The 27,956-nt window shown below is 42.2% G+C and overlaps 1 protein-coding gene across 2 annotated transcripts in view; it reads left to right on the plus strand.

The window, feature by feature from the left end:
• DIP2C (disco interacting protein 2 homolog C) overlaps positions 1-27,956 on the plus strand; it is a 384,021-nt gene that overhangs the window by 231,794 nt on the left and 124,271 nt on the right. For both annotated transcript variants that reach the window (XM_036342747.1, XM_036342757.1), the window contains 4 exons: positions 7,507-7,716; positions 16,932-17,066; positions 19,622-19,741; positions 21,276-21,473. In XM_036342747.1, the coding sequence (XP_036198640.1) occupies positions 7,507-7,716; positions 16,932-17,066; positions 19,622-19,741; positions 21,276-21,473 (663 nt within the window). The remainder of the gene's footprint in view (positions 1-7,506; positions 7,717-16,931; positions 17,067-19,621; positions 19,742-21,275; positions 21,474-27,956) is intronic.

A 27,956-nucleotide genomic window follows, 5' to 3' on the forward strand; every position in this document is an offset into this window, starting at 1 on the left:
AAATAAATACATCTATATGTTGTTTATAAGAGACACATTTAAATATAAAAATAAGGATATTTAAAAATAAAATGATGAAAAATATAAATGCAATTTTAAGCATGAGAAGGTAAACAAGTCTATATTAATATCTGACAAGATAGACAACAAGACCAAGTAGTATAAGATATAAAGAGAAATGAACAATTCACCAGGAAGACATAAGAATGAAGATTCATACATAATACCTAAAAATAGAGCATTATAACTTATAAAGCAGAAACACATAAGGAAGGGGAAAGTAGAAAAATTAAGAATAATTATTGGCCCTGGCCGGTTTGGCTTAGTGGGTGGAGCGTCGGCCTGCGGACTGAAGGGTCCCGGGTTCGATTCCAGTCAAGGGCATGTACCTTGGTTGCGGGCACATCCCCAGTGGGAGGTGTGCAGGAGGCAGCTGATCAATATTTCTCTCTTGTTGATGTTTCTAACTCTCTATCCCTCTCCCTTCCTCTCTGTAAAAAATAAATAAAATATATTTTTTTAAAAAAGAGTAATTATTGGAGATTTTAAAAAATATACTTTTTAAATAATCATTAAAAAGTTGTCAAACACTATCAACCAATTTGATACAGTTATTATTTGCAGAATATTATGCCCAGCTCTTGCAGGACATGATAATTCCTCAGGAAAGGTATTATTTTTAATACCTTTTTTGATGTATACTTTAGATCCCATAATATTAACCCATTGTAAGTGTTTATAAAATAGCCAGATGGTTCAATAATTGCCATAATCCAGTTTTAGAACATTTCCATCACCCAAAAAAGTTTCATTATACCCATTTTCAGTTAATTCCCATTCTCCAGCCCATTGATCTGATTTATATGCCTCTATAAATAGTCTAAACATTTCACAATGAAATCATGAAATAGATTCTTTTGCATTTTGCTTCTTCAGCATAATGTTTTTGAGCATCTTCCATGTTGTAGCATTCTTGAGTTGTAGGATGCATTCCTTCTCATTGCTGAACTGTTTCCCTTTAGATATGCCACATTTTGTTAATTCATTCCTTGTTGATGGATATTTAGCTTGTTTCCAGTTTTTGGCTATTATGAATAATGCTATCAACATTTATGTACATATCTTTGTGTATACTTACAATTTCATTTATCTTGGGTAGATTCCTGGGAGTAAAATTAACGACTTATGGTAACTTTAACTTTTAAGAGCTGCAAAATTATTTCCATAATTGCTACACCATTTTACATTCCCAACAGAAATGTATGAAGATTTTAGTTTCTCACCAACTCAGTATTATCTGTATTTTTTTTATTATAGTCATTCTAGTGGGTGTGAAATGGTATCTCATTGTGATTTAATTTTCATTTCCTAAATAAAGCTAAGCATCTTTTTATGTGTTTATTTGTATACTAGAGGCCCAGTGCATGAAATTCGTGCACAGTAGGGTCCCTAGGCCTGGCCGGCGATCAGGCTAATCTGTGGGGTGACTAGCAGGGTGATCAGAGGGCCCCCACTGGCACCCACTGTGGCTGACCTGGGTCCTGCGGGCTGGGGGCAGCTCCTGTGTTGAGCGTTTGCCTCCTGGTGGTCAGTGCACATCATAGCAAAAGGTCTTTCCACCGGTCGTTCCACCGTTTGGTCGATTTGCATATTAGGCTTTTATTATATAGGACTAGAGGCCCAATGCACAAAATTCATGCATGGGGGGGGGTTCTTCAGCCCAGCCTGCACCCTCTCCAATCTGGGACCCCCTCGGGGGGTGTCCGACTAATCGGGTCTAAACCAGCAGTTGGACATCCCTCTCACAATCCAGGACCTCTGGCTCCTAACCGCTCGTCTGCTTGCCTGCCTCATCACCCCTAACTGCCTCTGCTTGCTGGCCTAATTGTCCCCTAACTGGTCCCCTGCTAGCCTGATTGCCCCCTAACTACTCCCCTTTTGGCCTGATTGCCCTCTAACTACCCCTCTGCTGGCTTGGCTGCCCCCTAACTGCTCCTCTGATGGCCTGATCGCCCCTAAACGCCTCTGCCTCGGCCCCTGCCACCATGGCTTTGTCCAGAAGTCCAGTCTAATTAGCATATTACCCTTTTATTAGTATATTTATTGTTGAAATGTCTCTTCAAATTTTTGCCCATTTAAAAAAATTTTTTTTGTCTTCTTACTGGTTAAGAATTCTTTATATAACCTGAATACAAGTCCTCTATCAGATATACAATTTGCAAACTATAATTTGTCTTTCTTTTTCTTAATGGTGCCTGTGGTAAACAGATTTATGCTCCTCCCCCCCCCCCCGCCCTCCCCCCCCCCCCCCCGAGATATCCATGTTCTAATTGCACAATGGGTATATTACCTTACATCGCAAAGGGGACTTCGCAGATATGATTAAGGTCCTAAGATGGGCCGTTGTCCTGGATTAATGGGGTGCACCAACTGTAATCAAATAGGTCCTTATTCAGACAGAGAACGACAAATACTATTTGATCTCACTTATATGTGGTATCTGAAAAACAAAACGAAACAAAAGCATAAACCTCATAGAAAAATAGATAGTTTGTGGTTTGCAGAGGCCAGGTGTAGGAGGACAGGGAATTGGAGAAAGGTGGCCAAAAGGTACCAACTTCCAGTTATAAGATAGATTATTAGGCATGTAGTGTACAATGTGATGACTATAATTAACACTGTTATAGGAAATAATATGAAAATTAAGAGAGTAAGCTCTAAGAGTTCTCATCATAAGAAGAAATATTTTTTTTGCATTTTCTTTTTTTGTATCTGTAAAATGATGGATGCCAACTAAAGTTAATTATAGTAACCACTTCACAATACAAGTTGAACAGTTACTGCCATACTTTAAACTTATATCAATTATATATCAATATAACTGGGCAGAGGAGGCCCTTGTAAGAGAGGGAAGAGTGTCAAAGTCAGGAAGAACAAACAAACAGTAGGGCCAGAGGTTGGAGGATACACTTTACAGATAAAAGAAGGGGCCAAGAGCCAAGGGTGCAGGTGATGCAGGTGCCTCTAGCAAAGGCCAAGGACTAGAGAGTCTCCCCTAAGGCCTCCAAAGGATGTAGAGTCTGACTTCCAGAGCTGTAAGGTAATGAATGTGTGTTGTTGTAAGCCACTGACATTGTGGTGATTTGTTACATTACTCGCAGGAAAACAGTAGTGCCCTTTTAAGCTTAAGAGTTTTCATTTGGACAAAGTTCAGTTTACTGATTATTGTTTTATGAATTGTGTTTTAGAAATTTCATAGTTTTAGTTCTTTCTGGGTCTCTGGTTCATTTTGAATTCATTTTTGTTTATGGTGTGAGGCAAGATCTATGAGGTATTGTTTTCTGTTTGTTTGTTTTGATATGAGAATACCCAGTTGCCGAGCAACATTTGTTGAAAAGATTATCTTTTTCTCTTTAAATTACCTTGAGAACTTTGTCAAAAATAGACTACAAATGGAAGAGTTTATTTCTGGATTTATTTCTGTTTTGTTCATATATATTTCTATTCTCGTGCTAATATCACTGTCTTGATAACTGTAACTTCATAGTAAGTTTTGATATTAGATAGTGAAGTCCTCCTTCATTCTCAAATTATTTTGGCTATTCTAGATCTTTTGCATTTTCAAATGAATTTTAGAATAAGCTGTCAATTCTCAAAAAAAAGAAAAGCCTCTAGGATTTTATTAGATATTACCTTGAATTTTTGTTAGATGTATTGCTAAAGGTTTTGTCTTTTTTGATGCTTTTGTGAATGGAATTCTTAAAATCTAATTTCCATATTCAGTGCCAGTATATGTATATATAAAGATATTTTGTGTCTTTATCTTGTATCCTGTGACCCTCCTAAAATCATTTCTTAATGCAAGAATTTTGGGGTATGTTCCTTGGGATTTTCTACATACAAAGATCATGTCATCTGTGAAAAAAGATAGTTTTACTGTTAGCTTTCCAATCTGGATGCCTTTAATTTATTCGTTTTGCTTTATTTCACTGTCTAGAACCTTCCAGAGAACATTGAATAGAAGTATCAAACTCACCAGTAATTCATTCTTGAAAACCTTGCTACTAAGTGAAAGTTATTAAATAAAAAAATGTTTTTAATAACTTTAATGAAAAAGTGATTTTTATATCAATCTAATATATACAATTTTCACAGATAGAAAAATAAATGATTAAAAAATATTGTAAGAAATAAATGTAGACTTCTGGTCAAGATGGTGGTGTAGGTAAATGTGGTGCTTGCCTCCTCCCACAACCATATCAAAATTATGACTAAGCTACATAACAACCATCATTCAGAACCACCTGAAATCTGGCTGAAAGGAAGTCCTACAACTAGGGAAATAAAGAAGAAGCCACATCAAGACTGGTAGGAGGGGCAGAGACATGGAAAGCTGGTCCCACCCCTGTGTATGGTGGATAAAAATTGGGAAGGATATCCCAGCTGCAGAGGTTCCCCATTGGGAGTGAGGGTTCCCAGCCCCACACCAGACTTCCCAGCCCAGGATTCTAGTTCCAGGAAGAGAATTCTCCATAACTTCTGGCAATAAAAACCAGTGAAGAATGAGGCTGAGGAAGACAGAGGGCTGCTGAAGTCCCAGGCAGTTCCTCTTAAAGGGCCTGTGCACGGACTTACTCAGAATTACTCCCTCTGAGCTCTACCACTGGGCCAGTAGCTTAAACGGCACCAGAGACATACAGGGAGAAACTGAATTGCCTGGCATCAGGGTAAGAGGTAGTGGGGGCAGTTTTCTGCCATACAAAAGTGTTGGCAGACGACATTATCTTTTGATGAGCCCTCCACCCACAGAGCTGGCAGGCAGGCACCATATCTGAGACTCCATCAACCTAGCTCATACTGTTTGCCCTGTCTGGTGATTCTCTGAGACCCCATTTCATCCAACTTTTAGGGCCTCCCAAATAGTTTCCAGTGGCTTTTCCTTAGGAATGGCCTGTCTTGGCTCATGCTTCAGATTTTCCTAAAAACTCTCAAACAAGCAGCATCTGGCCTCAGCATCTCCCCTACCTCTCACTAAGTGACCCCAGGCCCGACATTAGCAGTAGCCTCCCTTGATTCATAGCTTGGCCGCTCCTGGGCACCTCTAAGCTCAGCACAAATAGCAGCCACCTGCAGGTTACTTTACAAAGCATGCTGGGTGGCCCCCAGCAGAACACAGTCAGCGGCTGACCTTGCCTGTAACCCCTAGGAGGCCTTAGGACCAATACACCCAGTGAACAGCTAAAAACTATATCAAAGCACCTCCATAGGCAACACACTCAAAGGGTGGACTCAGTGGGCACCAGAGCCCCACTGAAGTAAGTCCTGCTCTGTGGGTGGGCCCCTGCACAGATGATCTTCCAGATTTGTTACAGGTCAGTGATCGCAGTCAGTCCTTTCAGATGATCAAACTGGAGGTGAATCCCTTCCATTCATGTGCTAACAGCAATCAAGGCTAAACGACAGCAGGAAGGTGCACACAGCCCACAGGAAGGCCCAGCTCCGATGATCAGAGAGGCTGCCCCACTGGGCCCTACAGAACACCTATGTAAGGCCACTCTACTAAGACTGGGAGATGTAGTAGCTCTATCTAATACATAGAAACAAACACAGGGAGGCTGCCAAAATGAGGAGCAAAGAACATGTCCCAAATGAAAGGACAGAACAAACCTCCAGAAAAAGAACTAAACAAAATGGAGACAAGTAATCTACTAGATGCGGAGCCCAGAACACTGGTTAGAAGGTTACTCGGTGAACTTAATGAGACCTTCAACAGCATAAAAAAGGACTAGTCAGAAATGAAGGATACTCTAACAGAAATAAAGAATAATTCACAGGGAATCAACAGAGTAAATGAAGTCAGAACCAAATTAGTGAGTTGGAATATAAGGAAGCAAAAAACACCCCATTAGAAGAGCAAAAAGAAAAAAGAATCCCAGAAATGAGGATAATATAAAGAGCCTCTGGGACAACTTCATGCATACCAACATTTGGGGCTGTAAGAAGAAGAGAAAGAGCAAGAAATTGAAAACCTATTTGAAAAGAAAAAGAAAAGAAAACTTCCCTAACTTGGTGAAGGAAATGGACATACAAGTCTAGGAAGTGCAGAGAGTACCAAACAAGATGAACCCAAAGAGGCCTACACCAAGACACATTATGATTAAAATGCAAAAAGTTAAAAACAAAGAGAGAATCTTAAAAGCAGCAAGAGAAAAGCCATTAGTTATCCAGAAGGGAGCTCCCATAAGATTTCACCTGATTTCTCAACAGAAACTTTGCAGGCCAGAGGGACTGGCATGAAATATTCAAAGTGATGAAAAGCAAGGACCTACAACCAAGATTACCTAGCAAAGGTGTTCTTTGGAATTGAAGAATAGGTAAAGAGCTTTCCAGACAAGAACAAGCTAAAGGAGTTCATCACCATCAAACTAGTATTACATGAAATGCTAAAGGGTATTCTCTAAGAAGAAGAAGGAAAAAAGATAAGAATATGAACATTAAAATGGCAATTAATACATATCTATCAACAGCTGAATCTAAACAACAAAATAAATGGACAAGCAGAGCTGAAAGAGACTCATAAAGAGAACATTTTGACCAGGTGGGAGGGAGGTTGGGGGATGGGTGAAAAAGTGAAAGGGCTAAGAAATACAGATTGGTTGTTACAGGATTGTCATGAGGATATAAAGTTCAGCATAGGGAATATAGTCGATTTTATTCTAATTACTATGTATGGGGTCAGATGGGTACGAGATTCATCGGGATGATCACTTAGTAAGTTATGTAATGTCCAGTCAGTGGGGTGTACACCTGGAACAAAGTTAATATGTCAACTGTAATTGAAAAATTAAAAAATTATTTTAAAAATGAATGTAAAAATAAATATGTTTAGTTTGATCATAAAGTGTAATGTGATGATTTATTGTTCTCACCAAAGGGGGCAAGGTTTTGAGCATGTAGGTTGTTGGAGAAGGTAGGGGGCACATACTTTGTGAGGTGTGTTCTTCCTTCTCCACTATTTTCTTCACTGATATCTCACTCTTTGGGGAGGTGCGTGGTTGTCTTGCACTCAAACTGAACTTAAAAGTAAATTATAGCTCAGAGAACAGCCTCGGGACTAGAGGGCTACATATATCTCACTTTGAATCCATGAAGGTTCAACATCTCGGAGAAAATGCTGCCCTCAGCCACCTCACTTGATGTGTGTATGCAAACACATTTGGCTTCTTCCCAAACTTGAGTGGAGGAAATTGGTGAGTGGAGGAAATTAGAGGAAATCTCCAAGATTCTAAGGCCAAAAGAAAACTTTTGTAGCAATTTATTTTAAGATGTTTTGGAGGAAAAAGACATTGTACTAAAAAAATAACTGATCTAAGAAGTGGTATAAGTTCAAGAGTGTTCAAAGCAAAGGTCCTTAAACTGTCCTTGTGTGAGGTAGGTCTGTGTTAGTGGTGTTTGACTGGGATGTGCTTCTTTAATTCTCTGCATATTCACTCGCCTGTCACACAGATACCTCCTCTGGTTCGGAAGATGAAGGCTCCGTGCAGGGCGACTCCCAGGGGACGCCCACCTCCAGCCAGGGCAGCATCAACATGGAGCACTGGATCAGCCAGGCCATCCATGGCTCCACCACCTCCACAACCTCTTCCTCATCCACCCAAAGTGGGGGCAGCGGTGCCGCCCACAGGCTAGCCGATGTCATGGCCCAGACGCACATAGGTGAGTGCCTGTCATTGTGTGATCCTCGTTGTTGTGTGTAAGTGGCCCAGAGTAGAAGTTTGTCTATCTGGGCATCACGACATTGGAATCCCCGCCCTGAGATTCCAACAGAGTCTCACTCAGGCTCCTGGCCTGCTTTGTGCTTTGGTTTTACTGTTTTGTGAAACCCTTGGTTTTAGTACCGTATTTTTCCATGTATAAGACGCTATATTTTTCTAAAATAGTTAGACTGAAAATCGAGGGGCATCTTATACACGAAGTCAGCTGAGGAGGGAGCTGTGCAGGTGTGTCGCTGCCCATACCTTGTCAAACAGGCTTCCTCCAATCACAAGCCTTATTGTTACTGATATCAACTGATGCCATAATTGGAGGTGGAGATGGAGAGTGTGCAGATGCAACAGGGACCTGAGTCCATGAAGATGTCAAAAAATTAAAAGATAAATGCCGGTAAGCGATTGTCTTACTCTGCAGAATCCAAACTGAATGTAATCAGCTATGCAAAAGAGCATGGAAATAGAGCTTCAGAGAGACAGTTTGGACCTCCTCCCACTGAGTGTATGATCAGTGGAGAAAACAGGAAGAACAACTCCTTACGATGCCAAAAAAGAAGAAGGCCTTAAGAGGAAAACCAGCAAAATGCTTAAAATATTGATTTCTTAATTTTGTGTTGGAAAAGTGGGGGGAGGGGGTGTCTTATACACGGAAAAATACGGTATTTCTCACCATCTCAGATGTCTCCTACAGCTAGAATTCAAGAGCATGCTGCTCATAAAGGAATTAGGGAAAACTTGCAGCCATATCTGTTTACATGTTTTCTTCTCATTTATGCTAAAATATGCTTCTAAATGAAATTTTTAATAGTGCTAATAAACAGGCAGGGAATTCTAAAGTGTGTTTGTCATGACTTTGGAAAGCATTTAAAGAATCCTAGGGCTTTAATCACTATGGTTTTCTGCTGTATGTATTTAGATTTCTCTGGTGGTTCATGTCACTTTTTTGTTGTTGTTGTTAGTCATCACTCAAGGATACTTTTTCCATTGATTTTTAGAGAAAGTGGAAGGGAGAGAGGGGTGCGGGGGGGAGGAGGAGGAGAGAGAGAGAGAAAGACACATTGATCAGTTGCCTCCCACATGTGCCCCTACAGAGGTCAGGGACAAACCCAAAACCCAGGTATGTGCCCCTGATTGGGAATCAAACCTGCCACCCGTCAGTGTGTGGCCGACACTCTATCCATTGAGCCACACCAGCCAGGGCCATGTCATTTTGCATGTAGGTTCTATGTCTAGTAAGATCCTCTATATTGGAAAAAGCACAGAGTTAGGAAGTATTGTTTGGAAATAGTGTGGAAAAGGAGATTAAATAAGAATTATTAGAGGAAAAGAGAGGGGTTGTCTGAGCAATGTGGTTTTTAATCGTGGGTAAGTGATGTACATGTTTTCTTGGCCCCCCCCCCCCCACGTGTGCATGTCACTCATTTGCCAGGGAAATGAGTTTTGTCTAATGTAGAAGGGACAAGTATGATGTCCAGATCTGTTCTGATCCGTTTTCAGCTGCGGATTACGATTTTTAAACAATCCAGTGGTATCAGAAATGAGACCATGTGTCTACAGGCAGGACACAGGCAGCCGCCAGGAGAGCGGGTCTGGCCTGGCCTCTCAGGTGAACGGCTGCTGGCATCTTCAGAAGTCACTTCTCCCTGGCTTAGTTTTGTAGTGGGGCGGGGGGGTGGGAGGGCGAGGGGGAGTAATATTTTCTTTCCTTTGTACCGCTCAGAATTGTGAATAAAAAGGAGAAAATAGAAAAGTTCTTCCAAATAATTTAAAGTAACACTCAAATGCAAAGTGGTGTTATTCAATTTCAGTGTGGAATGTTTACAGTAACATGGCCACTGGTTAATGTGCACTATGAATCGCTATTTGAAATCATATTAACTTAAAAATTAAATGGAAATATGTGACCATTAAATATTTTTAGATAATAAAATGACTTCCTGTATGTTTTGGAACCTGAGAGGTGGCCGAGGTCCTGCCTTAGAGCTTTATCGGCACCTGCACGGGGTCAGACATGGAATTCCCGCACCTCTGCCCCTCACTGCAATCCTGTAGATGTGTGTGCTCTGACCTGGCTCCCCTCCAAGGAGGTGTCAGAATCTTACCAAGAGAAACACATACTTTTGAATGAATTACTCACTGTACTTGGTTTCCCTTTGTGAACCTGCGTGTGAAGTGCTGGAGGAAATGATAGTGTGGAGAATTAAATTTACTCAGATTATAAAAGGCTGCGTGATTCGTGTACATAAGTTCAGTGTAACCTAAATATAGCTTTTGAGTGTATGACATTTAAGTAATTTCTATATTGGCACAAAGATAGGTTCCTAGAGTATCTGGGACTTTTCTGTAAATATGAAAAACATTTTAGAAAGAAAGCAGTAGCAAAATAATAAAATGAAAATGAAAATCCTTTATTCCTGTGGCAAAACAGAAGAAGGTAAAAGTCAGAGAATTGGCAGCATCAAAAGCCTACAAATAAGAAAATATTGTGGGTAAGTGTGTGTTTTAAGGAAGTTAAAGTAAAATAAACCACCACCTTGTACCTCTAACCCCATATGATGTGGGGCTGGGACAATGTCTGCAGATACCTTTTTGCCCCCAGTAGGAGGAAAACAAGGAGTTATGATATGTCTCCATATCTTTCTCCTTTTTTATTTTTTTTTCTGAGGAAGAAGGCTCCCTCTTTCCGAAGTTTACCCTTTCACCTTCGTTCTGGATTCCAGCTCCTCCCAAACCTGCTAGCTTAGTGCTATGCTCTTTTGCATCTTCGCTCACCTAACTCACACACCTGCATTTTCCACTGTGAAGTCCTTCACCAGTCCACACCCCAAAGTGCCTCCAAACACTGCCCCTCGGCCCCACCCAGTACCCAGGAGCGGGCTCAGGATCTCAGCTGTGCTTGGCTCCTCTCTCCCCCATACCGTCTCTGTCCACATCTTGGGCGCTTGGCAGCTCATGGCCTTGCAAGCCTTATTTCTCCCCCTCCCCCACCCCCCTGTTCCCAGGCCCCTAGGTCCAGGTGCCTGCCCTCCCGTCTGGACCACTGCAGCCCCTTCCGCCCCATGTCCCTCATTTCGCACTGTCCTGTGTCTCGCAGCCCTGTTGATGGTGTTAGACCACAGTTCTGATCCTGTCTCTTTTTCCAAAAGGTTGCTTTAGGGATTTTCATCTCTCAAAATTGATTTTGTTTATATGGATTTTATCCTTTAAAATCCAAGTAATGGCTTTTGGACCCACAAGTATCCTAACCCTTCACCCACTGTGTGCCCCATTTTGCAGGAATGTCTCACTGACCTGCTCTCACCTTGGTATACATGGGGAGACCCATCTGCCTAGCTTTGCTCTTCCACTGTGTAAATGCATTTAACTCAGAAAGTGGTAACACAGCCATTTACACTTTTCTGCATGTGGGTTTCAAAGATTCTTTCTTGAGAGGATAGGGTCCCCCAACAAGGGGAGAAACCACAGAGAGGAAGCCTTCGGGTCTGGGACCAGGGCCTAACCCGTCACGCAGGATGTCAGGTGCCTTGTTTGTTACGTAGCTCCCTCGGCCACAGTGAGGAGTAGCGTTCTCGTTTTGCATCCATTGGTTGATTCATCGGTTGATTCACTGGTTGGAAGACTGAGGCTTGGACAGTTGACGGGATGCCCAGCAGCCAGCTGAGGAGTCAGACTCTCATCTGCCGGGTGGCAGAGACAGGGCGATGCTCTGCAGTCTCACTCTCTCCTCAGCTTCTTGTTCCATTGCTTGTTACAAATGGAAGTGGGTTCTTCTCAGATAAAATGCCATGAAACGTTGCATAAACAATAAAGATTTCGGTGTCCCTGTCACAACCCCGCTGTGGGTTTTGTGACAGTTGGAGCCTTTTGTCATGAATTTGAGTTTTTGGACAAAAGTCAGGAAGCTGTTGTCTGAAGTTGAAAATTTCTATTCTGATATTAGAACATACATCCTATAATTCTAAAATGTGTCTCTCAGTTACATTCACATCTCTATGGGATTTTCATGGCATAAATGTGGGAGGCAGGCAGTTCCAGGTGTGAGAACCTCTGTAATCCTGAGTTCAACTCTACTCAGGACACTGCCGAAAGGGAAGTTTCAACACAGAACATCTTAAGTCCTTCTCATTTATTGGAGGGGGGGGGGGGGGGGGGAGGGGGAGGGGAGGGGGGGAGAGGGGGAGGGGGGGGGGGAGGGGGGGAGAGGAGAGGAGAGGGGAGGGGAGGGGAGGGGAGGGGAGGGGAGGGGAGGGAGGGGAGGGGAGGGGAGGGGAGGGGAGAGGAGAGGAGAGGGGAGGGGAGGGGAGGGAGAGGGAGATTTGTTCCACTTATTTATGCATCCATTGGTTGATTCTCATATATGCCCTGACCAGGGATGGAACCCGCAACCTTGGTATATCAGGCGAGCCTCTAACCACCTGAGCTGCTGGCCCAGGGCCTCTGGATCCTTTCCTAACCATCTTCAGATTTAGTCTGTGGGTCATTTGCCTGAACATTTGAGAAGCAGCTATGAATTCCCATTATCAGTATCACACTCACAGGCTCACACATACACTCAAACTCATACACAGTCACATGCTCATTCACATACACACACACACACACACATGCTCATAAGCTTACATATATCACACCCATGCACACACACAATCACACGCTCACACACATCTTCATGAGTTCACACTCACAAACATCACGCACACATTCACACATATGCTCACACACGTAGGGCAAGTGAATCAAGGTAAACAGTACATTGTTCTGTCCCTGAGTGGTTATTAAAGGAATAAGATAAATCCTCACATGCTATAATGCCATGTGCCACTTTTGGTCATGACACTAGTTAGAGCTTCCCTGTGAGGTGCCTTCCACGAGACCCAGTGAAAGTGGACTTTACTCTTGAAACGGAGGAGGAAGGGCTTCTCTTCCGATGGGTTGCAGACGGGAGATGGGTTGCAGGTCGGAGCAGCGAGCGGTCCAGCCGAGTCCCCAGCAGCAGGGCTGATACTCAGTTCCCACAAGGGCTGGCTCTTTCCCTCAGCATCTCTGCGTGTTCCTTTGATACGTGTCGTACCCGTACATTGTCAGATCATGGCTGGTGGTTAAACTTGGTTCACCTTCACATTTTCATCTGGGAGCTGGTTTTCCACCACCATGTGGAGGGCATGGTCACGTTATCTTAGGAAGCTGAGGCTGCTGGGCAGGCCAGGTGGTCTGAGGGCCTGGGTCACAGGTACCTTCTCAGTGACAGCAGTGGCCGAGTGAGGAAACCTGGGATAGAGCACTCTTAGTGTGCAGGAACGGGTTCCTTTGAACATGTTACTCACCAATCAGTGAGCCCTGAGCATGTTGCTTTTTACATATGAAAACCAGATTTTCCACTTTTCTTCTCCTTATTTGGGGGCTGAAGTTATTTGGGGACATAAAAATAATTAACTTGTCTTAAAAGTGGGGTTTGTCACCATGACCCTGCAGATTCCAGTTCGTACAGTTAGAATTAAAGAACAATTCTTTCCAGCGGGTGTTGGAACTGGGGGCATTTTATCAAGTTGTCAAGTGCTCTTTAATTCATTCTTTGAACTATTCCTGCAGCATTTGCTGAGCCGACAACGTGGGCTGGGTTAGGTAACGTCAGCCCCTGTGTAGGACACAGGGAGCCCGACTGAGCCGGAATCATTAGGAAAAGTGGAGGAAGCAGCGATTTCCAAGGTCGGGCTCAGCAGGGAGACCAGCAGGACCCTAAAATGGTCATGGCCCAAAACAGCTGTGCAACTGGGGTGGGTTGCTGGCAAGAGTAACAGACTAAAACCCTGTTGGGTGGGGGTTGTGGGGTGGGGGTGGGTGTCAAGGACCGAGGTGGAACCCCTGGTACAGATGGCGCCAGAGCAGTGTGCAGGTCCTGCCATGAAAGATGGTGGAATCGCACTTCCCTCCTGCCTCCTCGTGTGCCCAGCCCGAACTCCTGATTCACGAGGAACCCATGTCAGCTGCTGGCAGCAAACACCATGCAGGGGCAGATGAAGCCGAACCCACCCGGTGGCAGGCAGATGAGAAGGTGTCATGGATAGCTCTCGGGGCGCTCACAGTGGAGGTGACACTTGACAGGTGGCCGGAAGGATGGGGGCCATTCTCTTGATTTAAAGGGCTGCGGAACCGATCACAGGAACAGCGGGCCCTCTTGCTCAAAAGTTACAGCCCCGCTCTACTGAGGGCTCTTAATCTACACAACGCTGCTGACACGCGGACTCCACTGGCCTCGTGCCTGGAGCTGGCGAGCCTCTTAGACCTTGGAACCTGCACCATCCACTCAGCTCCACTTTTGCTTACCCACCGGCAAGTGTTTCCCGAGCATCTGTTACGTGCAGGGTTTTTCTGATACTCTCCCAAAGATCGGTAACCTCGTGAAAAACTTGCAGTCCTGATCTTTATCAAAATAAAGCAGGGTACAGTGCATCACTGCAACATCAGCACGCCCTCTGGCTCCTAACGAGCAGCTGCTGGGCTGGTGATCCCAGTGTGACAGCACCCCTAGGAATGGGGAAGGGGGCAGGAGGGGAGGTGACAACTAAATGAGTTTGGAAAGCACTTTGAAGTCACCCAGCTGTCACTGCTCCGGCTTTATAATCGCCAGATGTATTGGAATCATTATTTTCCCCAACTTCAAAGTGGAACACGACAGTATTCCTGCCGCCCAGCGCAAAGGATTGGCCGTCCATCATCAGTGATGAGGCTACAGTGTCACTTAAGCACCAGTGAATCTGGATAAAATAGCAATGCAGTGAATGCGTATCATAGCTACTTTCGTCTTAGGTGCTAATTTGAAAGTCTGTTCAGCTTACATCAGCATCTATTGTATTTTCATCTGAAATATGAGGCCCCAGTGAGTGTACGACTTGGCTGTGGAGAGTTAGAGCATTTTGCAACACGAAATAAGGTCTGTTTGGCAAAAGCTCGGTTAGGGGTGGTGAGCGGATGAACAGTCTCTGAATCATTGAAGAGGCAATTTGAATGATCCTCTCTTCTCCCTCTCCTACCTCCCTTCAGGGATCCACCTACTTGTTAAAATTATGTGTAACCCCAAATCAGTACACTCAGCCTACTCGAAGTCATGTACAAAAGGTAGCAGAGCAGCAAAACTTTGAGTCCCTGACCCACATGTTCCCAGCAGAGGGCGACGTTCTGCCTTCTGCTCCAGCCTCAGACTGTGAGCAGTTCTCTTTGCAGGGGCGGTTTGGTGCCCGTGTTTCCTCTTTTGCTTTTTGTGGGTGATTTCACTGTTTATGCAGCCCTCACCCCCCTCTCGTGGTGCTGAAGAGGGAGTCTCTGAGGCTTCCCAGTGCTGGCTCCCCTGTTTACATACAGCACAAGGAAATGGCTTCCATCGCATGGACCCTAAAAAGGATTAACGACTCAAAGTTAATACCATAATACCCGTTATTAGGACTCAGGATATAGAAAATGTCATTGCTGGTCTCATTTGAGGTGTTCTCCTGAGTGCCTTATATAATAAATACTGGGGGATCACTTTGTAAAGTATATGATGGTCTAAACACGATGCTGTGCACCAGAAACTAATACAAAACAATATTGAATGTAAAGCACAATTAAGAAATAAAATAAAATAAATAAATACAAGAACTGTGCTTTCCCCGCTGAACCATTTAAGCGCTTGATGACACCATCGATGAATGCCATGGAGAAGGCCTGCTGCACAGCTCACTGCGTAACCATCACCAGTGCACGTGAGATTCTAAACACCTGATTTAAAAAAAAAGAAATCCTCACCTAGGATATGTTTTCATTGATTTTGAGAGAGAGAGAGAGAGAGAGAGAGAGAGAGAGAGAGAGAGAGAGGGGAATATCAATGGGAGAGAGAAACATCAATCTGTTGCCTCCTGTATTCTGCTCCATCAGGGATCAATCCTACAACCTAGGTATGTGCCCTGACTGGGAATTGCCTGAGCAACCTTTTGGTGTCCCGGATGACACTCCAGCCAACTGAGCCACCCAGCCAGGGCTTTTTGAATGACTGTTCAGTATTACTCATGCTGAAACAAACAAAATAGCTAATATTTCTTGAGTGCTCAGCCTCTATCAAGAAATGTCCTAAGAACTTTACATATGTTAACTCGTCTAATCTCCCCTACAAGGAAGTCAGAATTATTATTATTATCTTTCCATTTTTTTTTTATTTTTTTTTAGAGAGAGTGGAAGAGAGAGGAAAAGACAGAACTATCAATGTGAGAGAAACCCATTGATTGGTTGCCGCCTGCACGAGCCCCAATCAGGACCCGGGCCAGGAAGGAGCCTGCAATCGAGGCACGTGCCCTTGACTGGAATTGAACCCGGAACCCTTCGGTCTGCAGGCCGACGCTCTATCCACTGAGCCAAACCAGCTAGGGTGGAAGTCAGCATTATTATTTCCGTTTGATAGGTGAGGAGGCTGAGGCACAGAGAGGTTAAGACACTTCCCAAGATCTGGAGGATTGGCAGAGCTGGGATTCAAACCCCGGGCTCTCTGCCTCCAAAGCTCGAGCTCTTAACTGCCACTTCCATGACAGACAAGAAAATTGCTCTGTTGTGAACAAACATGTAACTTTCTTTTTTTTTTTTTTTCGCACTTAAAACTCTGTAACTTTCAATAACTCTTTTTCTACCTGCTGCTTCACATTATTCTTAACACACTGTGACGCATCATGAGGATTTTTGTGTTTTCTGTTCTAAGGTTGGTGGCCAATCAAGAGAATTCTTTAAAAAGACATTAGCTTCTAAGAACATGTAATAAATAACTTCAAGATGCAATGGGTATTTAATTTTAAAGTGTGCCTTTAACACTTATGTAAAAGGTTTTTTGTCCTCGTTCAATAGAAACTTATCTGGGCACTGGGTAAAGCTAGCAATTAAACTACTGGTCCACAATGTGTTAAAATGCTATCGTGATTCATTGACGTGGCTCCTGTTACAACATGTCTGAAGTTCTACCTAACTTTGTTTCATTTTGAGCAATACAAATTATTTTAAAGAGCATCTTTATGCCTAGATTTTTGTAGTAGACTTTGATTCAGAATTATGGTCTCAGGATGTGGCCTTTTTTGAAACCTTTTTTTTGCTTACTTAGCCTTCAGAGTAACTCTATCAGAGAATTTATCATTTGCTTCTTTACAGAAAATCACTCTGCACCTCCTGATGTAACCACGTACACCTCAGAACACTCAATACAAATAGAAAGGCCACAAGGCTCAACGACATCACGGACTGCACCAAAGTACGGCAACGCTGAGCTCATGGAGACTGGCGATGGTAGGTCTCCCGGCATCTCCTTCCCTCCTTTGTAAACTCTGTTTTTACTAACTTACCTTTTAAACCATAAGGTCCACTCACTGAATCTAATTTATGAAGTTCTTTACACACCACCCATAGATGGTGGCATAGTCACAGAAAATGCAAACTGTCTCCAACTTGGCCGAGAGTTACTCCTTGTAGGAAAAGAAATGATGATGTTGTAAGAATTTAGTCATGAGGAGAAAAGGAAATTTTATAAGATTTTAGTGTTTTTGTTAACGAATAACTAAAGTCGGCTCAGCAATTAACAAATTTAGTGTGCAAATGTTAAGACTATGAATGGTTACTTAGAAGGGCAGGATGAAGTTACATGTAAACAAATTAATTGACAGCTAGGGGCCAATGGAATGCTTCAGAATTTGGGAGGAAGAGGGGCTTTTTTTTCTCTGTATTGGGAAAAAATATTAGTGATTTGGTAAACTACAGCAGTGGGGATTCTTCTTTATTCCTCATATCATGGATCTGGGTATACAGAGCGGCCGTTTCTATGACCCCGTCTGAAGCAGCACACTCAAACATGAACTGCATGCATGATTCTGCTCTCCTGCAGCCTCAGTCCTTCCCAGGCTCACAAAGGTTAGCAGGAACCCAGTGGGGACATGAAATGGTGTTTCTGTGGACAATGGCCAAAGTAGCGTCGGTGCGCCGTCCATCCAGCTGTGCTCATGTCCTGTGCTGAGGTGTGATGCAGAGGTGATGAGGAAGGCCTGGACCCAGTCCCTGATGGGCAGCACGCCTCTCAGCAGGGCCTGAGCCCGGTGCCAGTGTGGTTCAGGAGCTCGCGGTAGTGCCTTGGGAGTCACTCCAGTTCCCACGCAGTTGGCTTCCCTGGAACACTTTCAGTCTCAGTGTTTAACTTAGTTCTCTGCTAAATTCACTGTATATTGAATGGGTCATTGCCGTTCTAGCCATTATCATTTTAATAACTGTTGTCTTTGAAGTCCATCATCCTCACCTGCTCTCCCAGGTGAGTTCATATGTTGTCCATTTGAGTCCCCTGTTGTCCAGCCCAGAGCTTTTCAGCGTGTGATGACCTCTCCTCTCAGAATCACGTGGGTCACTTGTTAAAAAGCAGGCCCTGTGCCACCCCCAAAACCTGTGACATCGGAAACTCCGGGCTAGACAAGCCCTAGGATGATTCCTACGCATCCTAAACTGAGCTGGGGAGCCAGAGGCCGTGTGAAATGGCCTCAGATTATCTGAGCCAAATCAAGAGGAACTGTTTAATGAGAAATACTCTGTTTAGAGACTGAGAAATCTGGGCGGTGTATTTTTATATATTTTCAAAACTATAAAACATTTAATGTCCCAATTCTGAAGGTGCCCATAGAGTAGTTTCAGATTACCTATGAAACTGTTTCTGATTTGATAGAAAATTTTCCTTGAATTCTATCATATTCATGTCAAAAGCTGAGGTCTGTTTTCGTGATACCTGCAGTGGAGGAGGAGGAGGAGGGCTCCGCTGCAGGCACTGTGGGGAGACCCCCTTCAGCTGTGGTTCTTCGAACATGAGAGCAGTGAGGTTTCCACACCCCTGGTTACCACGTGCGCGTTTCCATGCACCTGTAAGCAATAATGAGATTTCCCTGCAGGGAGTGCATTTAAACAGTTAGGAAGGCCAACATCTTGTCACTCCTTTTATTCATAATTTGGGTTATTTATTTTAAATTTTAAAACTTCTTGTCTTTTTCATGGATCATTTCACTTACTCAGTTTTCAAAATGTCACTCATTGTTGTAAGAAATCTATTATTGTAACACGGGGTAAATGTTTCTCAGTACACATGGATAATTGTATGCTAGTGTTCTGCGTTTCACAGAAATTGAATTCAGAGACTAATTGCTGTGCTTCTAGAATGTTTACTCAGGAGAGAGTAACTGGAACACTTGGGAGGGACTCGATGGTCACCTGCGTGGACAGGGCCTGCCAAGGCGCTTGTAGGAAACAGTCCCCTTGCTTTGGTTAGGAGGTCTGGGTGCGGGAGCTGGCTGTGCAGATGCTGCAGGGCACCCAAATTCACTGCCTCCGGCAAAATGTTCTCTTCGCCCAGTGAGGCCCAGTACCAGGGATCTCAGGAGAGTCGGGGACTCAGGGAGGGTCTCTCTGCTGCCTCAGCTCTCTCATCCCCTTAGAAAGAGGGGGCCAGAGACAGTGCTCGTGAGAAGGTGACAAGCCCTGTTTCCGGAATTAGTGGTGGGACCGAGTCCAGCCTGCGGTTGGAGCTCTTCCTGACATCAGCAGATCAGGAGGGCTCACGGAGCTGTAAACGAGAATTGTTTCTGCTGAGTCTCCACCCTCTTGCCGGTTCCCAGCAGGGTCAGTGTGCTGTGACTGTCCACCCAGTAGAATGTCTTCACTCTGCACATCACCGAGGTGACACTTTGAGGGACGCTGAGCCTCAAGCCCATCCCTGCTCCTCTCAGCCCTGAGATGGGGCAGTGGGTGTGGGTGTCCTGGCCATTTCACTGTGGTGCTTGGACTAAAGTCCGTCTGCCTGTGGTTCTGTTTTTCAGGAGTGCCGGTAAGTAGCCGGGTATCAGCAAAAATTCAACAGCTTGTCAATACCCTCAAACGACCAAAACGACCACCATTACGAGAATTCTTTGTTGACGACTTTGAAGAATTGTTAGAAGGTAAAAGAACCCTTTCCTACCCCCGTTTATGCCAATGTCCCTGTGATCCCATAAACTGTAATGATATTTTTCTACCAAGGCTATTTTCCTTTTTAAGAACAAGAGGGGACTCTTGTCTAGAAACCGTAGGTACTGTTCATGTGGGTCCTGTAAGGTACTCAGGTACATCCCACAAGCCAGCTTCTTTATAAGGACTCTGTTGGCTTCCAGAAATGCAAGTAAATCATAGAAAACCTTGCCACAGTGACACAGTTCCCTCTGAATAAGTTTAAGAGGAGTGCAATGAGCATGCAACCAGTCCCATTTGCTGCCACTCCATAGAAACCCGGGAGTGAGTATCTTAACCCCCAAGTGCTCATAAGCCTTTTAACACAAACCACTTAAAGTCAAAGCAAAATACTTATATCAAATGCAAACTCTGTGTGTTCTTATTCTTTACATCATAAGTAAGATATAGCTGATTTTCTGCCCAGCAGGTGGAAACTGTCAATCATACGCTGGGAGAGAGAAACCTCTTCCAGAAGTGAGAAAAAGCTCAACTTCTCACCTTTCTAGACAGTTTGGCAAGTTGTATTTTATGGTGAAGCATTTATTTTTGTTTTACTCAAGAAAATATGGTCTGTGCTCATTGTTTGTTGTAGTTGTAGCAAATTCAAGTTTATACCTCAGTATTTAAGGGCAAAATATAATTCAGCTCAAAAGATTTGAGCTCTTTTTTTTTTTTTTTGAGTCCAGAATTAGTAGTCTCTGTTAATGATTGATTTTTTAAAATATTTTTTATTGATTTCAGAGAGGAAGGGAGAGAGAGAGAGAAATATCAGTGATGAGAGTAAATCATTGATTGGCTGCCTCCCACACGCCCCCCACAGGGGATCAAGCCTGTAATCCGGGCATGAGCCCTGACCAGGAACAGAAAGAACCATGACCTCCTGGACCACAGGTTGACGCTCAGTCACTGAGCCACACCAGCCGGGCAGTAGTTGATATTTTTAACAGTTGTTGCAGTCCTAGACTCTAGGCATGTTCAGAAACACAGCTTTCCTTGCTGTCAGTTTGTAAATGCACTCGGGTTTCCGAAGGCACCTCACCCAAATTGCCTAGGGCAGTGGTCGGCAAACTGCGGCTATCGAGCCATATGCGGCTCTTTGGCCCCTTGAGTGTGGCTCTTCCTAAGCCTTAGGAGTACCCTAATTAAGTTAATAACAATGGACCTACCTATATAGTTTAAGTTTAAAAAATTTGGCTCTCAAAAGAAATTTCAACCGTTGTACTGTTGATATTTGGCTCTGTTGACTAATGAGTTTGCTGACCACTGGCCTAGGAAATTGTAAGACTTAAGTATCTCCATTACATTCATGAGGCTAATATGTAGGTCATAGCCCTGGTTCTAGGAAAACATGTTTTCTGTGTGTTAATCAGTTTATAGCTTAAGTATAAGTCTCCTAGCTCCTTTAAAATGAATAAAATTGTGATTGTGCCGATATGAGTGTATTTTTTTTTTAAAAAAAAGCCTTTTGTGTCCACATGTGTTTAGTTCAACAACCAGATCCGAACCAGCCAAAGCCGGAGGGAGCACAGATGTTAGCCATGCGAGGGGAGCAGCTGGGTGTGGTTACGAATTGGCCCCCGTCGTTAGAAGCTGCATTACAGCGATGGGGAACCATCTCACCAAAGGCCCCGTGCTTGACCACGATGGACACAAATGGGAAACCCTTGTACATCCTCACTTACGGTAATCCCATAAGGCTTGTCTTCCTTCTGTTTGCCTACGCACACACCTGCCACTGTCAGAGTGGCTAGTTTATATTTGTGCTGCTTTTATGGTTCTGGTCCCGAAATAAATGGAATCTGAAAGGAGCTATTTTAGGAAAATGATTTGGTTTGAATATGAAAATTATTTATTAAATGTTTTTTTAGTAAAATCCAGAAATGGATCCAAAAACTTAGTGTTCATCACTCTAATAAGATGTTGGAATGTGTGTGAAATTCTTGATATTCATGGTTTTAGAGGGGATTGGTAGTTAAAGAATGTATATCTAAGCTCTTTGACATATATAATTCAGAAGAAACAAAATCTGTTTGCAAAGTGCTTTTGCAGAAAACAAGAGAAACAAGCTATTCCTTAATTGTTCATTCAGTGCAATTAACGCAGTCTATAAATTTTTGGAAATAAGTGTACTAGAGGGACTTCCCTCTCTGTGTCCCATAGATAATGGGCTGTGACAAAGCAGGTTGTCACGTTATTTGCACACTGTCTGCTGCAGCTTTGCAAAGAAACCAGCTTCATAACTAAAAGACCAAAATGGCTCTTATGATATCTGCATGTGTGAGGTTAGAGTATCTTTTTTTTTTTAACTTTGAGTTTTATTTGCCTGACAGTCACTGCTCTCCTGTGCATCTCGTGGCCAGATATGGGGTGGGCAATTTAGGACAGATGTCTCAAAGCCTCCTTTTTATGACTTGGTTGGGTAATTCTAAGTGGAAAAAGAGCATTTCACCCATGATTTTTTTTTTTAAATGATGCTGTTGGATTCATCCAGTCAAAAAGATAGAATACTCTCCTGTGTGAGCCTCGCCTCTGGCCAGCTCCAGCTGTGGAGCCAATTGTGTCCTTGGACACTGCTCCTTAGCTGGCTCTTCGGGGCTTATCTGCCCACATACTGGGGACTGTAGGGCCCACCGTATGCATGCATGAGCACAGCGCTCACCCGTCAGCCACGGGCACTGCCCATGGTGTCTGAAGCACTGACTGCACTGGCACAGCACTAGGGCTTGGGGGTCGTGGATGAGTGAGAATTGGTTCTGGGGCGGTGATCAGCCTTGGAAGCAGGGTCCCCTTCTGGAGGATAGGGAGAGCAGAGTAGGGCCGACTCTCCTCAGTTGGATTTGAGGTGTCAGATACAGACTGATGTTACCTGTGAAAATGTGGCGTGCATATGTCAACACCAAGCATCTCAACACCTGCTTTCCAATCACCTGTACTTTGTTGTATTGTAATCATCTACATGAAACGTATGTTAGGAGTCCATCTTTGTTTTTACTTCGGTAAAAAAACAAAAACAAAAAACATGTAAAAAAGCAATTCATTTCCAAATGTAAGATTGTAATGTATCAGGATGTAAAATGAAAGTGTTTTCTTTTGGAAAAGAAAGGCTTTATTTAAAATAATTTATTTATTTTGAGACTACAAGATGCTGACATTTAAACACTCATTCAACAGAAGTAATATATTTTCCCAAACTTGTTTTTCATTTGTTTATAAACAAAAATATTTTTTCTTTTTAATCCTTATTGTTGAAGGTATTACAAAAAAATTAAAAAGAAAGAAAATGTTAATTACTACGATGAAAACTGGAAAACAGGGGTAGAAACACTAAATAGATTAACATTAATGATCAATGTTGCTGAAAAGATGCTGAGAAAAGTTTATTGAGTAGAATTGTTCTAATACCAAGTAACTTGGCTTAATCGAAGGGCTAGGTCGTTTACTGTATGTAGTTTACATTCAACTCTAAAATGTAGCTTCCTCAAAGCCCTCGGGCAGCAGAATTCCCAGCTGAGAAACAGGATCGTCAATAGAAAATACAGATGGTGGGTGAAGGTTGTAAGCAAACTTTTAAAAATCTTATGCTTTCCATTTACCAATATAAATAAAAGAGCATATGAAGAGAGCACATGGCATTCTGTCATGCTGATTAATAAAAGTAAATCATGCTAAGTTCAAACTAACTTCCTTCTATCATGCCTCACTTCGAAAACTTCTCAGTCTTCTTCTCTACCTTCTCGCTAGTCTTAGTGTGAGCTCTGCTCATTCATTTTGCTTTGCTGCAGCCCGCCTCCTCTCCTCTCTCTCTCTCTCTCTCTCTCTCTCTCTCTCTCTCTCTCTCTCTCTCTCTCTCTCTCTCTCTCTCTCTCTCAGTAATGGCTTGACCTTTGTCCCAAATATTTCAAGGGATTTAGTTGCTTGAGTTATAAAATTAGTGGGCAACCTTTCTGTATGTTTTTGATGATTTGCATTGTTGACGATGTGCTTCTCAAGCTCCCACCTCCGTTTCCATGTTAAATAGTCACTGTGCTCTGCATGACCTTTGATCGCCCTTCCTCACTTACCTGCCTCCCCATCAGGGTTACACTCCCCGCACAGAGCTTAGTCCTCCCTCAAATCAAAGTAAAGTTAAAATTTGTATGTAATAAGAGAGTTTAACATCATTTCAACATCTCTTTCCCCCCCAAACATGCACATGGCTGTCTCAGAGCCTCAGTATCTGTTTCCCCAGTTAAAATATCTATTTAACTTGCCTTAAATTGGGGGGAATTTCATGTATTAACTCCCAATTTTTAAATATGCAGCAAAGTATTATTAACTGTATTGCCATTTTGTACATTACATCCCTGTGACTTATTTATTTTACAACTGGAAGTTTGTGCCTTTTGTCTGCCTCCACGCATTTCGCCTACCTCCCACCCCCATCTCTGGCAACCACCAAACTCTTTTCTGAATCGATAAGCTTAGGGTTTGTTTGCTTTTAGATTCCACATATAAGTAAAAAACATATATGCTATTTGTATATCCCTCTTTGACTTATTTCACCTAGCATAATACTCTCTAGGTCAGCCGTGGGCAAACTACGGCCCGCGGGCCAAATCCGGCCCGTTTGAAATGAATAAAACTATTGAAAAAAAAAGACCGTACCCTTTTATGTAATGATGTTTACTTTGAATTTATATTAGTTCACACAAACACTCCATCCATGCTTTTGTTCCGGCCCTCCGGTCCAGTTTAAGAACCCATTGTGGCCCTCGAGTCAAAAAGTTTGCCCACCCCTGCGCTAGGTCCATCCCTGTTGTTGCAAATGGCAAGATTCCATTCTTTTTCATGGCTGAGTAATATTCCATTGTTTGTATATACCACATGTTCTTTATCCATTCATTTGCCAATGGATATTTAGATTGTTTCCATATCTTGGCTATTGTAAGTAATGCTGTAGTGAACATGGGGGTGGGGTGGGGCATATGTCTCTTTGAGTTAGTGTTTTTCTTTTCTTTGGATAAATACCCAGAGTAGAATTGCTAGATCATGTGTTAGTTCTATTTTTAACTTTTTTAGAAACTTCCCTTCTGTTTCCCAATGTGGCTGCACCAAGTACATCCCTACCAACAGTGCACAAGGGTTCTCTTCTATCCACATCCTTGCCATCATTTGTTATCTCTTGTCTTTCTTATAACAGCCATTCTAACAGGTGTGAGGTGATAGCTTATTGTGGTTTTGATTTGCATTATCCTGATGATTAGTGATAGTGAGTTGTTCTATTTCTTTCTTTAATTCGTTATTGTTTAAAGTATTACATATGTCTCCTCCCCCCCATTGACCTATCCCCAGCCGTTCTCACCCCTCAGCACATGCCCTCACCCCCTTACTATCTGTGTCCATGGGTTATGCTTATATGCATGCATACAAGTCCTTTGGTTGTTCTCTCACCCCCTCCTGAGATTGGACGGTCTATTTGATGATTCTCTGTCTCTAGATTTATTTTTGTTCATCAGTTTATGTTGTTCATTATGTTCCACAAATGAGTGAGATCATGTGATATTTATCTTTCTCCAACTGGCTTATTTTGCTTAGCTTAATGCTCTCCAGGTCCATCCATGCTATTGCTAATGGTAAGAGTGCCTTCTTTTTTACAGCAGCATAGTATTCCATTGTGTAGATATACCACTACTTTTTAATCCACTGATCTGCTGACGGGCACTTAAGCTTTTCCAAATCTTAGCTGTTGTAAATTGTGCTGCTATGAACATAGGGGTGCACATATCCTTTCTGATTGGTGTTTTTGATTTCTTGGGATATATTCCTAGAAGTGGGATTACTGGGACAAATGGGAGTTCCATTTTTAATTTTTTTGAGGAAACTCCATACTGTTTTCCACAGTGGCTGCACCAGTCTGCATTCCCACCAGCAGTGCAAGAGGGTTCCTTTTTCTCTGCATCCTCTCCAGCACTTGTCATTTGTTGATTTGTTGATGATAGCCATTCTGACAGGTGTGAGATGGTACCTCATTGTTGTTTTGCATCTCTCAAATGATTAGTGACTTCGAGCATGTTTTCATATGTCTCTTGGCCTTCTGTATGTCCTCTTTTGAAAAGTGTCTATTTCAAAAGAGGACATACAGATCCTTTGCCCATTTTTTGATTGGATTGTTTTTGATAGAGTCTTTAGGGATTTTCTATGTACAATATCATGTCATCGACGAATAATGACTATTTTACTTCTTCTTTTCCAATTTGGATGCCTTTCATTTCTTCTTCTTGTCTGATTGCTATGGCTAGCACTTCCAGTACTATGTCAAACAGGAGTGGTGAGAGTGGGCATCCCTTTCTTGTTCCTGTTCTTAGGGGAAATGGTTTTAGTTTTTGCCCATTGAGTATGATGTTGGCTGTAGGTTTGTCATATAAGACTTTTATTATGTTGAGGTATGACCCCTCTATTCCCAATTTGCTGCGAGTTTTTATCAAGAAAGGGATTTGGATTTTGTCAAATGCCTTTTCTGCATCAATTGATATGATTATGTGATATTCGTCTCTCAGTTTGTTTATGTGATGTATAACATTTATTGATTTGCAGATATTATACCAGCCTTGCATCCCTGGAATAAATCCCACATTGTTATGGTGTATGTTTTTCTAATGTAATGCTGGATATGATTTGCTAGAATTTTGTTGAGGATTTTAGCATCTAAGTTGATCAGGGATATTGGCTTGTAATTCTCTTTCTTTGTAATGTCTTTATCTGGTTTTGGAATTAGGATAATGCTGGCTTTATAGAAAAAGCTTAGAAGTATGCCTTCCTCTTGAATTTTTTAAAATAGTCTGAGGAGGATAGCTTTTAGTTCTTCTTTGAATGTTTGATAAAACTCCCCTGTGAAGCCGTCTGGACCAGGAGAGTTGTTCTATTTCTATGAAAAAATGCTATTGGATTTTGATAGGGAGTACACTGAATCTGTAGATTGATTTGGATAGCATGGACATTTTAACAGTACAAACCACCCTTGGAGATATTTCAGGTTTAATCCCAAACCACTGCAATAGAGTGCCCATTGAAATAAAGTGAGTCACATGAGTTTTTTATATTTCCAATGTAAGTTATGTTTACACTGCACTGTAGTCTAATTGCGAAATAATATTGTTTTTTAAAAATGTGCATACCTTAAATATACATACTTTATTTGTAAAAAGTGCTAACCATCACCTGAACCATCAGCAAGTCAGAATCTTTTTGCTGGTAGAGGGTCAATGCTGATGAAAACACAGTATCTGGGAAGGGCCTGTATTCATACAATCCATGAGCACAGAATACCTTTTAACTTATTTGTATCTTCAATATTTTTCATCAGTGTCTTGTAGTTTTCAGTGTATAGGTCTTTCACCTCTTTGGTTAAATTTATTTCCTGGTATTTTATTCTTTTTTGATGCTATTCTAAGTGGGACTTTTTCTTAATTTCTCTTTTTGGTAGTTCATTATTAATGTATAGAAACAACAGATTTTTGTATATTGACTTTGTATCCTGCAAATTTACTGAATTCATTTATTCTAACAGGGTTTTTGGTGGAATCTTTAGAGTTTTCTACATATAGTATCATGTCATCTGCAATTAGTGACAATTTTACTTCGTCCTTTCCAATTTGGATGCCTTTTCTTTCTTTCTTTTTATTTATTTATTTATCTTTTGCCTAAATGATTCTGGCTAGGTCTTCTAATACTGGTTGTAGTGGGCATTGTCTTGTTCTTAATTTTAGAGGAAAAGCTTTTAACTTTTCACCATTGAGTATGATGTTAGGTTTTCATATATGTCCTTTATTATATTGAGTTACATTCTCTTAAATCCACTTTGTTGAGAGTTTTCATCATAAATGGATATTGAATTTTGTCAAATGTTTTTTTCTGCATTCATCGGGATGATCATATTTTTTTATCATTTATTTTGTTAATATGGTGAATCACATTGATTAATTTATGAGTGTTGCACTATCCTTGGAATAAATGCATTTGTTATGGTGTATGATCTTTTTAATGTATTGTTGAATTTGGTTTGTTAATATTTTGTAAAGGATTTTTACAGCTATGTTCACCAGGGACATTACCTTAAAATTTTCTTTCCTTGTGGCATCCTTGTCTGGTTTTGGTTCAGGGTAGTGCTAGCCTCATAAAATAAGTTTG

This window comes from Myotis myotis, unplaced genomic scaffold (assembly GCF_014108235.1).
Source record: "Myotis myotis isolate mMyoMyo1 unplaced genomic scaffold, mMyoMyo1.p scaffold_m19_p_1, whole genome shotgun sequence".
NCBI lineage: Eukaryota > Metazoa > Chordata > Mammalia > Chiroptera > Vespertilionidae > Myotis > Myotis myotis.